The sequence below is a fragment of the Cryptomeria japonica genome, chromosome 1 (genome assembly GCF_030272615.1).
Source record: "Cryptomeria japonica chromosome 1, Sugi_1.0, whole genome shotgun sequence".
Taxonomy (NCBI): domain Eukaryota; kingdom Viridiplantae; phylum Streptophyta; class Pinopsida; order Cupressales; family Cupressaceae; genus Cryptomeria; species Cryptomeria japonica.
Window position 1 is genome coordinate 97,624,026 of NC_081405.1, and position 13,670 is coordinate 97,637,695.

Below are 13,670 nucleotides of genomic sequence, written 5' to 3' on the forward strand. Positions count from 1 at the left end.
GATAAGGAATTGCATTATGGATTTAAGAGCTTCCACAAATGTGATGTCAATTCATGTGATGAAGGAATTGGGATTGCAAGTATCTAAATCATATCGAAAGTGCTATGCTATGGATTCAAGTGAAGTACCCATTGTTGGGATGATGAAGAATGTAGAGTTTGCACTTGCATCATTCCTTGAAAAGAAGTTTTGTATGAATATAACTGTGGTAGATGCTCCACCAAGATATGGGATGTTCTTATCTAGCTGGAAGTGGATTTCAATAGCAGGAGGAAGTTATGTAGTTAGATCTCTCATTTTGCATTGATACTAGTTGATCTGGAAAGGAGGTGAAACTCAAAAGAGAGAATCTCTCCAAACATTGTTGAAGATATTGAAGTAGAATAAGAGCATATATGCTTCTGTGATGTAAACATAGGCAATTTTACAGTGAACTCATTTGATGAGAAGAAAGAAGTTCATGATCCTATGAGAGATGAGTTGAAGAAGTTTGATGATCAAGATGCCTTATAGCAGGTGTTTTTTGGTGGAGCATGCTCAAAGGAAGGATCAGGAGCTAAAGTGTTATTTGTTTTTCTTATTGGCAAGACATACAAATACACTTATTAGATTTCTCATGCATGAATAATGTAGTAGAGTGTGAGGCTTTGTTGTTAGGGTTAAATCATGTTGTTAGGTGCAAAATAAAAAAGATGAGGGTTTTTTGTGACTCTAAGTTAATAGTCTCTCAAGTCAGAGAGAAGTATTCATTAAAAAATAAAAGATTGAAGCAATAGAGGAATGTAACATGGGATGTGCTAGAGTCTTTTGACACATTCTCAATTGAATGGATATAAATATCAAGAAATGTGATGGATGATCTTCTTGTAAATATTGCTTTGAGGCAAGAAGACATTACCCTTGCAATGATTTCAAAAGTGGAGACAAAATTGAGACCTGCAGTACCTGATAATGTCTGTCATTGGCAAGTTTTCCAATATGATGTGGAGTTGTTGGGATTTTTACAATGTGTAGATGAGTATGAAGATTAGGAAATTGATCTTAATAATGTCAATAATTTTGTGGAGGTCACTAATGGAAAGGAAACACTCTTTGGGAAAGAGGTAATTCAGCTTAAAACTAATAAGATCCCAAAGGGATTGGTGGCACTAGAAACAATGTTCGACAATGTTGATAAGTGTAATGCCAAGCCAACAATGTCTCGAGAGAAGGATGTAGAAGAGATAATTTTGGGAATTGAGAATGCACCAAGGATGGTTTTCATAAGAAGAAAGTTGGATCCAAAGATCAGGGCTCGATCAATTTCTTTACTGAGGAAATACAAGTATGTGTTTTCTTAGTCATATGAAGATCTGAAAGCACATAGAGAAGATTTGTTTCAACACAAAATCCCAGTGAAGTTGAATGTAAAGCCTTTTAGGTAGAAGCAAAGGCCTATCAATTTGACTCTAGCCCCAAAGATGCATCAAGAACCGCTGAAGTTAATGGATGGAGGGATCATCAATCCTATCAGGAATTCTACATGGGTGTCAAATTTAGTCCCTATCAGAAAGAAGAATGGGGATATCAGGCTATGTGTTGACTTTAGGAATTTGAATATGTATTCTCTAAAATATAATTACACTCTACCGAACATGGAGCCCATGCCACAAAAGGTCATTAGATGTGAGTTGCTTTCAGTGATGGATGGTTTCTCTGGATACAACCAAGTGAAGGTAAAAGAGTCTGAGCAATACGAGACAACTTTTACCACTCCATGGGGCACATATGTATATGAAAGGATGCCTTTTGGCTTAACAAATGTAGAAGCAACTTTTTAGAGAGCAATGAAAGTGGCGTTTATAGGTTTGATTAATCACATTTTGGTAGTGTACCATGATGACTTAATTGCATTCTCCAAGAAGGCAGAAGATCATGTTGCACATTTGGAGAAATTTTACATCAAGGCCTTAGAATATGGAATATCTTTGAATCCAAAGAAATGCATGTTTGGGGTGACATAAGGGAAATTGCTTGGGCACATTGTATCCAAAGATGGGGTCATAATGGATCCTGAGAGAGTTGAAGCAATAGATAGGATCCCTATCCCCAAGACTGTAAAGGGGATCCAATGTTTCTATGGACACATCAACTTTGCCAGAAGATTTGTAGATGCTCAAAAGGTGCAAGCGGTGAGCGGCTTGGGCTTTCCTCAAGAAATTGGTGGGCAGATTTGGAGTTATTGTTGTTCCTGTGGCCTTGGGTTGGGTTGATCAAGATGATGGCATCATGAAAAGCTAGAGTTGATGTCGTGAAGATGGTGGTAAGAGAATGGGCATTCGATGGCTATTTTGGTAGTGGTCTAATGGGATGATTAGAGGGTATTTTGTTAGGCCTCTCATTTTTGGATCGCAATTTTAATTCTTTTAATTAAATATTGAAAAAATATTTAAACTATGAAAAAGAAGATATCTATAAATAGAGATCAAATTTTTAATTTTTTAAATTAAATTTTTTTTTTCTCATAAGCTATCTTGGCATTCACATGATTAAAAACTAAAACTTAACAAAAAATATTAAATGATAAATTATATCAATCATAATCAATAAGATAGTTTTAATTTTTTTATATCAAATAATTTTATTTATGAAAATCGATAGTTAAAAATTCACTAAAAATTTTATTTAATTTTTATTTTTTAAATAATAAAATTGAAAGTTAATATTTCTAAATTTTTTATTTATATATTTTCACAATCAAAAACTAAGAATCAATGAAAAACTGAAAATTTTAATTAATCCAATCACAGTTATTCTTTTATGAAATTCCATCTGCAATTTAAAAAAAATTAAACCAACAATAAGCCACCTCATAAATTTAATACGTCTTAATTATAAAAAGTAAAAGCGAAGCATCTTTACATTCATGCGATATAAAACTAAAATTCAATGAAAATATTTAATGTTTTCCTGGAGCTCAATAGCATGCTCAAAGCTTTCAAGCATATAGAAAAATAAATTCAGTGCTTGCAGTACAGTTGCCTTCACGTGCTCCTGATAAAAAATTTACTTTCTTGTGACTCACGTTTGGGACAAAACAACAGTCAGTAGTTTTGTCTGTATAAACTTTTGCTACAACTAACGGATCTTTTGAGGCCTATAAAAGTGACAGTGGATTTTACCAAATACATTGTGTTGTGGGCATGTGAGCCAGATATACTGTCATTGCATTTGGAATCTTGGGTTTCCCATATTCTGATCAACGCTGTATTGAAATTTGTACTGCTTGTATATCTTGCTATCGTATTTCCTCTTTGAACTTTCTTTTCTTGTGTTATATTGTTGCTGTTTTTAGATTCAGTTGTGTGTTGTTAATCACATTTGGAATCAAGATATTAGCGAGTTTAAAGAGTAGAATTTTCTCCTGTGTTTGATATAATTCCAGATTCATGGAGAAGCAATTAGTGTATTGCATATTTGTGTTGTTGTTGATACAAACATGCCATGTCCAAGCTCAAAGATCTGTTTTGGATGATTCTGTTTCAGAGCCTAATGTCAAATCCAATCTTACAAGTTCACTAGATAATGGATCATGGAGTGTAATCCAAAATGCTGATGCGTTAACTTCAACACAACCTAACCCAGAAACTTTAGAGCACAGTTCGCTAGATGATACATTTGAGACCCTTTTCACAGGCCTCTACATTGCTGTTTTGGGAATGATGGCTGCTAGAGCAATCTTTCAGATTATATACAAGGCTTCAACTCTTGCAAAAGTCTGCAGAGTGAAAAAATTGCTGCCACCAAAGTTGAAATCAGTGGATATAGAAATGGGTGTAAAGTCAGAGCTTGTGGGTGATGGTGCTTGCAATTGCAAGCCAATTTTGTATTCCCTGGAAGTGACACAGAATTTCAGCCCTGTGTCTCATATTGGAGGCTCTGTTTACAGAGGCACAATCAATGGCAGAGAAGTTGTTGTCAAGAAGATGAATGGGGATGTGTCTCATGAGTTGAAGTCCTTGCAGAAGGTGGAGCATGAAAACTTGGTGAAATTGCAGGGCTTCTGCATGGCTTCTGGGGGGCAAAACTACTTGATATATGAGTATGTTGAGAATGGGTCCTTAGATTTGTGGCTTCACAAGGCATCTGGTGTGCTGAAGGTGGGTTTCTCTGTTCTTTCATGGAGAACAAGATTACAGATTGCTCTGGATGTAGCAACTGGGCTTGACCACATTCACGAGAAGATAGGCATTGTTCACAGAGATTTGAAGAGCAGCAATGTCTTTCTCAATAGGAATCTCAGGGCTAAAATAGCAAATTTTGGGGCTGCAAAATATTGGATGAATCCAGCAACTAAACATAAAGAAGACACAGAAGGATACAGAGCCCCTGAGTATAGTGCTGCGGACTTGGTGTCTCCAAAGATTGATGTATTTGCATTTGGGATTGTGCTTCTGGAGTTGATCCGTGGTAAGCAAGTGACAGTGAAGGTTGGAACAGTGAATCTTTTATGGCCACAAATAAGGAGCTTGGTGGAAGGTCATGACAGAGAAGAAAAGCTAAGGAAATGGATAGACCCAAATGTGCAGGACACATGCTCCATAGACAGTGTTATGAGCCTCACCCTCATTGCCAAATCATGCCTAGAGGAAACAGTTGAAGCTAGACCCACCATGGAAGAAGTTGTTTACAAGCTTTCAAATCTTTTGGATGTGTGTTTTGAGCATTTAGAGTGTCCATGATAGCAGTTTGTGACTCAGTCTTTTTCATTACAATGCTATGTTCACCATGATAATTTAGGTTCAATAGTGTCTCTCTGTAATGATCCATTGATTATACAAGGTGTAATTTGAGAGATGATAATTTTCAGTTGTACTCTTTAGGATCTTGGTCAAATTAGATTTTCTTATTAAAAAAATTAATGATTTTATTACAATAATTTTATTTATATATAATTTATTTTTTTAAATAAAAACAATTTAATTATATAGATATTGGTATTTATTTATAGATATTAGCAACTCTCTACGTAAAATCAGATTATCATATGTTAAATATGTATCTCAATTAAAAACTGTCCTAACTTAATGAAGTAATATGCAATTATTGTCACTATTTAATTTACAATTGCTACATTTTAAACATTTCATTAATTATATATATTCTTAAAATATGTTATTGCTTCTAATTAATGTGGAGAGGCGTTCTACAATGGCAACTAGGGGTGGAGTGTAATGACATGAGTGTCCTGTCAAATGCTAACAAGAGGGTTTTGTTCTTTGAAAAATTGATAGTTTGAAAGTGAACTTGTTAATGTCAATTTGACTATCTGTTGGTAAACAGATTTGTCTTTCCTTATTTGTTTAATCTTCAAGCACTGCGGGTCATAGAAAGGCATACAAACTTTCTACCAAACAGTTGGAAAATCATTATATTGATTAACCTCTGAATTAAGGTACAACTCCCTCTAGTAAATATTCGTTCGGCTCCAAATTACATACAATCAATAGAATGCTTTTCACCAGAAAGCACTTAAAGGCAATTGCATACACTAGTCAATACAAAATGAATGCAAGCACTGATCCATATATAACTTTTTATATAAAGCCGACAGACTTCATATGAACACTAAAACAAAATGAAAAGCCTATAAAGATGAAATTTGCAATAGTTTTCTGCACACATAGAAAGTATAACATCGCCTTCTTCGAAATAGATTTACACAGACATCAAACTTCAAATATCAAACACATAGATTTGAAACCGAAAATAGCTGTTAACAAGATTTTGCATTCATCGATGGTCATCCACTTTCTACATACACAAAATGTTTTTAGCCAATCCTAAAGATAGTCTTTTCAAAAACTTAGTGAACCCGTTCAAAGTCATTACAAAACATATTTATAGGTTACCAGACCCAATAGTTCCTTTTAACCAAAGTAAAATTAACTTGTAAGAGTTAATAGAAAGCAACCCTAACTGTATAACCGAAACTAAGGAAAATAACTAGACTCGCTGGCAAACAACTGCCAGCAGTGCTAGTCATGTCGTCTGCTCAGTTCCGGTGTGATTGCTCGGGTTGGTGTCTTGAACAGACACCATCACCGCCTTTGCCGCACTCCACTCTCGATGCACTTTTGAAAACTCCTGGATTACAGTTACGTGTGGCAAACTGATATGCATTACTCTCTGCTTCCAGAGCTCCTTCTTTCTCTTCACCATCTGCACTTTATCTCTATGGGAATCTAGGTGATTGAGACAAACAATGAGCATTGATTCTACTTTAGAGATCCTTGTAAAGTCTTCCACAGACAAGGATTTCTCCATCTTGATTTGTCTAATGTGGCTGCTAAACTGGTTAATCATCTATGTAGTGTCTTCCAGGGTTTCGCTATCTTCTTTAAGTAATTGGACATCCACGCAGTGTAAGTCCTTTTGCATGGTCGCCCTTAAGGCCGTTAATTCGCCACGCAGACTGGCCGACTCATTATAACCCTGTTCAATAATTTGGTTGCACCACTCAATACTCTCCTTACAAATAAATATTACATCTTCATTTAATCCCGACACTTGATTCTCAGCAAGAAAGTTCATTAGACCATAACGTTGAATATCACGCATCTGTTTTGAAATCATAGCCCACTTAGATTTCTCCTTCTGCCACGAGACCAAGTCGGAGTCCAATGCTTTGGTGACCTCATTGGCATCTTTGAAAATCTGGACCAAATCCGTTATGTAATTAGTTGCCTGATGCATGATCGAGGTGAGCCATTCTGAGAAAACCTCGACAATCATCTTGTTTCGTTGAATTTCATCCAAGAATTTTTTATTGCTAGGTGATTTTGGACTAAATGGCCCTGAATGTTGGGACAATGGTAATGGGCTGTTCTGCAAAGCATGAATATACTGGGCCATTTGTGTTAAACTTTGTTTCAACTCAGCCTTGTCTCTCTCGTCCTTCCAAGTACGGGAGATAATTCGTTTAGTCGAAGTCTCCAGATGCTTCACATCTACGGCTCTGGTTCCGAGCCCCAAATCAATTCGTTCAACAGTGTAGTCTGCTTCTGAAGCCGTAGCAGCATCTTTGTTGGACTCGAGTCTAGCAATGTCTGCAGTCCAATGCTTCGTGCTCTCATCAAAATCAATCATAGCCTCTGTTTTTAACTTTTTGGGCTTTGTAGACCTTCCCAGACATTTACTCACAGCGTCCTCCATTGATACTGAAATTGGAACCACATTCCTTTTCCTGGTGATTGAATCACTTAACCATTTTGGTGCTAGAGTCAGTTCTTTTGAAGGCATGGGTGGAAATCCTGCTGAAGATGGTGGTGTGGCATGGTCTATATGAGACTGGATTTTGAGTGTCCCTGGGTCCTGAAAAATAGTATCTATGTCAATTGAAACCTTGTCTGCTTCGGAAACAGGGGATGTCATCTTTCACAATGTTTCCTCTGCATCCAAATCCAGAATGAGATGAGAAGCCGACGACTGGAAACTCTTCTTGGACCTTGACCTGGTCACTCAACCAGCAATAGAAAGCTCAACCCCGATGTCAAGTTTCTCTTCTTTAATCCTTGTCTGTCCTTTTCTTGCATCAGAAACGAGAAAGTTAGTCAAAACAAAAGTTTTACTTGCGGTACTCCTCTTTCCACTTTTGCTTCTTGAACTGGTTGCTCGTGTCGGATGAAATCGGCAACTCCTAAGCCAATTTTCTGTCCTGCAAATTACACTGAAGGTGCATGTCTGAATACTATTCCCCATATTCTTGCTCCAATCCACTTCTAGAAGAGGTTCATCATGGACCCACTTCATAAACTCTGAATCAAGTATGTCTTCATCATCGGTGGTGACACCCGAGGTATCCATTGGCAATTTCATGTCATGAATTTGTTTCAAAGTTAATCTGGACCAACTCCTTCTCCGTACTTCAAATTCATCCTGGCAACCCTCCCAATAATCCTCCAATTGAGGAACATGCTGATCAAGTACCATCTTCTTCACATACTGAGCAATGAAACCCTTACTATCAAAGTTATCCCTTTTCACAAAGGTCTTCAAATAAAACCTTTTAAATTTCAGTTCAAGATTCAGTGCATCAGAGACTGACCTATAGCTATAATGGCCTAAATCAATGGGAAAAATCCCACTTGTGTTAGAGTCCTCACCATAATCTTTTGCGACATAAGCAAGCTGTCTAGAAACTTCGATCAAAATGCAGGAGTCTAAAACGTACCTGGGTAGTCTAAAGGGTTCACCTTTAAATCCTCCAACTCTTAGGTAAGTGAGGTGGTTGAACTGTATAAAGAAACTGCCATATATGTTAACAAGCTCAACTGCTTCTGCAGACATTCTTCTATGCAAGTTACCCTGTAATTCAAAGGTCATCCTTCCAACAAAAACATCATTCCAACGAAGATAATCATCAACATGCCCTTTCAAAGTCAGACTAGGATGATACTCATAAATTTTCATGCCTTGAACCCATTTTACATGAGACAACCCAGACCATTCTCTCACACAGGCAAGCATATATAACAGATAGGATGACATATAAAAATTAGGCATTCCCAGATAATTACTAAAACCTTCATTTAACCTTTCTGCAATGACAGTTCCCTAGTCGATGAACCGACTTCTATCCAGAGTGACCTGGATGAAAAAATACATCCAGTCCTCCCAGTGAAAAGAGTGGGAATTACCCTTTACCCTGCTCAACAGTATTACCAAGTCTCAGATTGCAGGAATTAAATGTTCACGGGTTAGAGGTCTCGGCAGCCTCGAGCCCCCTTTTTGAAATTTTAGGAGCCAATTTCGTGCAATAACAGTTCTATAATACTGCTTTTTCTCAGAGAAAATTCCGTAGGATTTACCGATGGTCCAATCTTCATAGAGTTCCCGGTGTAGAATACCCATGGCTGCCATTACTGTCTGTCTATCAATGGACAACAACACTTCACCATCATTTTTCCTTATGCATCTATTACCCTTGTCATAATGATTCATACATTCTAAGACTAACTCAAGGCAAGGAGCAGCTGTGGGAAAGGCAGCTGCTTCTAATAATCAGCTTTGTGCTACATCTCTCATCATGGGGTCTGCGGCTGAATTCCTTACTCTTTCTAGAAAAACATCTAAATCCAGCCGAACTAACATTGTATCACCTAACTCTGGTAAAGAGATTACAAGGGAAGATGAGCTCATCAATTTGGGCAAAATAGGTCTCATGTTTAGTTTGTGGTTTTCCCCAATTAATCCCAGGCAAAGAAGGAAAGTGGAAACATAAACAAGCAGCTAACAGAATACCCAGATCTTTAAAACAAACTGCAGTAATCTAGAAAGTTGTTGAACATACCTTCCTCTGTACTCTGTAAACCTCTATCGCAGCCTATTTCTCCCGCTTCGAAAACTCCTTCTCAAAATCTTCTCAATAAAATAATAATCCCAACGGACAACTACTCAGTTTTAAAGTCGAGAAAATCTTACCCATCATTACTAAAAGTTGTCTTCATTACTCCTCGTTCGTGTGACCTTACTTTGAAATGATTGCGCAGGAGCATGCCTTAAATGTTAAGTCACTTCACTTCTGACACAACAGATCCTCACACATACTTGCCATAAATGGCAGATTTCAAATCATTGAAGAAGGAATATTCCTCCCCTCGGTGGTCGTTTATCATGTTCTAAAAGTCTGCACTGTCACCACGTGGCAAGTCACATGTCTTCCAAGAAACCTATACATAAAACTCTGACCCTTGTGAAACCATCGTAACACAACACTAACACGACAAATCTTGAACTTTGAACCTTGAACCAAAAAGGTTCAAGTTCAAGGTTCAGAGAATGCAAAATGCCGACAAGGACTAGTAAGACTGAAAATCGCGCAGGAGGAAAAACATTCAAAACAACGCCCATTGAACTTTGAACCTTGAACCAAAAAGGTTCAAGTTCAACGCAGTGAAACTTAACAATGACCAAATTACATGAGCAAAATTTTAAACAAATTTCTTGACCAATGAATTCGATAAGCATTACTTCAAACAAGGACGCATATGGAATGGAAATTTTATATGGGCCCAACACTATCAAAACCAAATAGCTTTGATCCAATAGTCTCATTTGCATGTCAATTGTGGTTTTTGAATGTTTGAAAACTATGCTTTTAAATAGACAACACTATGCATAAGAAGAAGATAGGACATAGAAATACCAAGTTAACATGCAATACAATGTATTATGGCAAACGTAAAGTAAGTACTATAATTGTATCAAGAGAGATCACATGAAGAAAGAATTCAAGTCTAAGAATACAAGTTTATGCATAAGGATTATTTATCTATTAAATCCTTAGGAAATGTTGAGATTAGTAATGATGTTTTATCTATACTAACTTTGTTGGTGATGATGCTTTGTTCATTGACTTAAGTTAATTATTTCACATGTTTCTTTATAAAGAGTGGTACTCTTTGTACAAGGAATTTGATTTTAGTTTGATGGAGGATAAACCTTCCTTGATGATAAGAGGTGTCTTTGTAGACACCTAAAACTTGCACAACTAATTAAATGAATTTTTATTCATTTAATCATCATTTATTCGCCTATTAATTAGACAAAGGTTTCATTGATATCCCTATTCCTCCAATCAACCTATTAATCAGATTAAAGATTTGATTAAAGTCATTTTCTTCTAGCTTAACCTATTAATTAAACTAAGGCTTGATTAAGTACCCTTTAACCATTTAATTGAATAAATCTCATTTATTTAATGAAAACCCCCTTTTTCCCTTTTAATTTATACGAATCATTATTTATTTGTGAATAGTCCCCCCACTTGCAAATTCCTACAAATGCAAGTTACACCCCTTTTGGCTAAAATAAATCTTTTATTTTATCTAAAAATGCCTTTTTCCCTCCACTTGCATTCTCCTACATTTTCCATTAGCATGCTAATATTCTTCTAGAACCCCTCATTATCCTAATTAATCCAAAGCCTAACCAATGTTAGTATTTATTCAAATAAAAAATACTACACATCTATCCAAACCCACATGTGACTCACATGTCCACATCACCTTTGACCAAGGGGTTCTCACACATGTGTGAGGATGCTCTTCCCCATAGAGCCACCCTACTCTTTCCCCTTTTGGCATGTGTGTCATAAACTCTCTTCCACTAGCCCTTACACCATTCCATAAGTGTTTCTACTTGTCACCTCTTGGACTTCCCAAGATTTTCTCACACATGTGTGAGCACATTTACCCTTACACCCACTTCTCCTTCTGACACTTGTCACAAGGCTAAGCCTTTAAACCTAGGACCACATTGTTAGAGTATTCGGGTATTTACTTGATTAATTAAACAATATCTGTTTAATTATTTAAGTTCCCTTTATCTCTTTTACACTTAAGCTAACTTTAGGTGCATAATAATTAATTCTTTTATTAATTATTATGTGCAAACCTAGGTTTTCCCTTTTAGGGTTTTTTGACCTATTAAAGGTTGAGTTCTTTCTTTTCATTGTAAGAAGGTTTTTTACATTACACATTTTGTGAATATTGAGCTCTCTCTTTTTGAGCATATTTTCTGTGTATTTATTTCTTTTGTGATTTGCTTCCTTGCTTCTCCTTGTAACAGGTGTTTTAGCTTGCAGAAGATCTCTAGGCTCCTGTGGTGTTGTGTTTCTCAACTCCAACATGGTATCAGAGCTTCAGATCTGCAGCTACTTGTTCTTGTTTTGAGATTTTTTTGCATTGGAAGTAGATCTAGGGTTTCATAAATTTTTTATGTACTTAGGGATTGTCCTTTTTTTTGAGCACTTTGGGCCTAAACGAACCTCACCATCATGCTCAGAAGGCTCGAAAACCCCTATGGTCATATAAAATTTGACCTGTTTTGGTTCCTGAGCCTCTGGGGGTAATTTTTTCTCCAAACCAGGCCATACGGCTCTAGCATGCAAATCGAGAAAAAAATCATAAAAAAACAAAAAATAAAAAGAAGGGTCAAAGGCGAATAAAATGGTGAAGTTTTTTTGTTTAGCAAAAAAAAATCAAAACTTTTTTTAGGGGGGGGCAACCCCATGGTACGCAAGGTACCGTGGGGTCCCTTGCCAAGCTGCAGGCCCCGCCGTACAGCCACCGCTGGTGCCCTTTCGGCCCCCGCCGGCCTCCCTACGGTCCCCGCCGTCCTCGGCTTTCGGCCCCCACAGTGCCCTCCAGCTCCGGCCCCCGCCCCCGACTTCTCCCGTCGGCCTCTTAGTAGCTCCCCGACGACCCACCTTCCCGGCCCTGCATCGCCGCTGCACCCCGCCCTGGTCCCTGCCGCCTCCCTGTGGCCCCACCTGCAGCCCCACTGCCGGCCTTCCCGGCCCTGCCATTGCAGGCCCTCCAAAAATAGCCGCCCGGACCACCTCGGCCGTCGCCCGACTCAGCTCCCACCTCGCAACCCGCAGCACCTGTGGCCCCGCCGCTGCCGGAAACCGCCACCCGACCAACGGAGCTCCATCCGGCCACCACCGGAGCACCACCCACTGGCCACCTCCACCTTCCCCAAGCACCAGACTACCCCTTCCTCTTGTTTTGAAGGGGGGTTTGGTTTTTTGGTCATATCTTGGGCATACAGAGTTATTTTTTCGACAACGATTAGGCATCGGAAAGCTGGTTCAAAGTCGAACCTCGTCATGTTGGTAATTTTTTCCAATTTTTCTGTTTAACTATTTTTTTCCAGTCAAAGTGAGGTCTCTTTTTTGCACTCCAGGGGACGTAGAATGAGCATTCGAACTCCGTTTTTCGAAAAAAATTTTATTTTTGGAAAGCGTGTGTTGTGTACTTTCCAGCCATATGAGTTTTATTTCCAGATTCTGCTCCATGCATATTTTATTCAGTTTTTTGCCTTTCAGCACTCTGGTGGATATCTTGGTTGTTTTAGGTCCCGAGATCTCTACTCTGAGTAGGATGTCTCGGTTTTTGTTGTTCTTTCCGTTTCTATTCTTATTATCATTGTAGCATTGTATTTATGCAAACGCACTGAGATAAAGTGCCATCATGCATTGTTTACTTGAGATCTTGCACATCTTGTGCCTTGTTGTACATGCACTACTTATAAAGTGCCATGAGGGGGTTGATGTTTGCCTTGTTTTCCATCTGCCTTTGTCCAGTGAGTGTTCCTTCCATGACATCATGTACTTTTCTCAGCGCCTTTGATGTTCCTGGTTCTTCGTCATGCAATTCTTCTTGGCTGTTCTTTTCAGTGTTCCTGTCCCTCTCCCTCTTCAGCATTATGGGAGGTTTGTCCTGTTGGTTCTAATGCTTCTGTGGTTCGATTGATCAACTCTTTAGGCTTTGGTGTTTTCATGCCATCTGTATCTTCAATTTCAGTTGTTTGCCTTATTTTCCTCCTAATTCGAGTAGTGTCATTTGAGGGCACTCATACAGATTACAGTCTTCTCTACCTGGTCATGTTCTCTTTCAGTGGAGGTTCTTCAAATCAGCAGTTATTCTTTGACAAAGTTTGCAGGTTCTTCATACTTCAGTGGTATTCTTTTCCATCTCTTTTTGGAGTAGAGTTTTGTTCCCACATGATTTTCTCTATTTCTCCAGTTCATAGAGATTTCATTGTATTTGGGTACCTGATTAGGCCTTGTTGCCGAGACCCATCTTTCTTGCTTTTAGTAGTTGTTCTAGGTTTTAGTTTCTCCC

General features: G+C 38.0%; 1 protein-coding gene across 1 annotated transcript; it reads left to right on the plus strand.

The window, feature by feature from the left end:
• The first annotated feature begins 3,250 nt into the window (after positions 1-3,250).
• Positions 3,251-4,842, plus strand: LOC131041869 (serine/threonine receptor-like kinase NFP). Its single transcript, XM_057975095.2, has one exon. It carries the CDS (start codon positions 3,429-3,431, stop codon positions 4,719-4,721), a length of 1,293 nt encoding a protein of 430 aa, XP_057831078.2. The 5' UTR covers positions 3,251-3,428; the 3' UTR covers positions 4,722-4,842.
• The last annotated feature ends 8,828 nt before the right edge of the window (positions 4,843-13,670 follow it).

Excerpts from the sequence above, each read along its gene's own strand:
- LOC131041869 (XM_057975095.2), top strand. The coding sequence starts at position 3,429 with ATGGAGAAGCAATTAGTGTATTGCATATTTGTGTTGTTGTTGATACAA.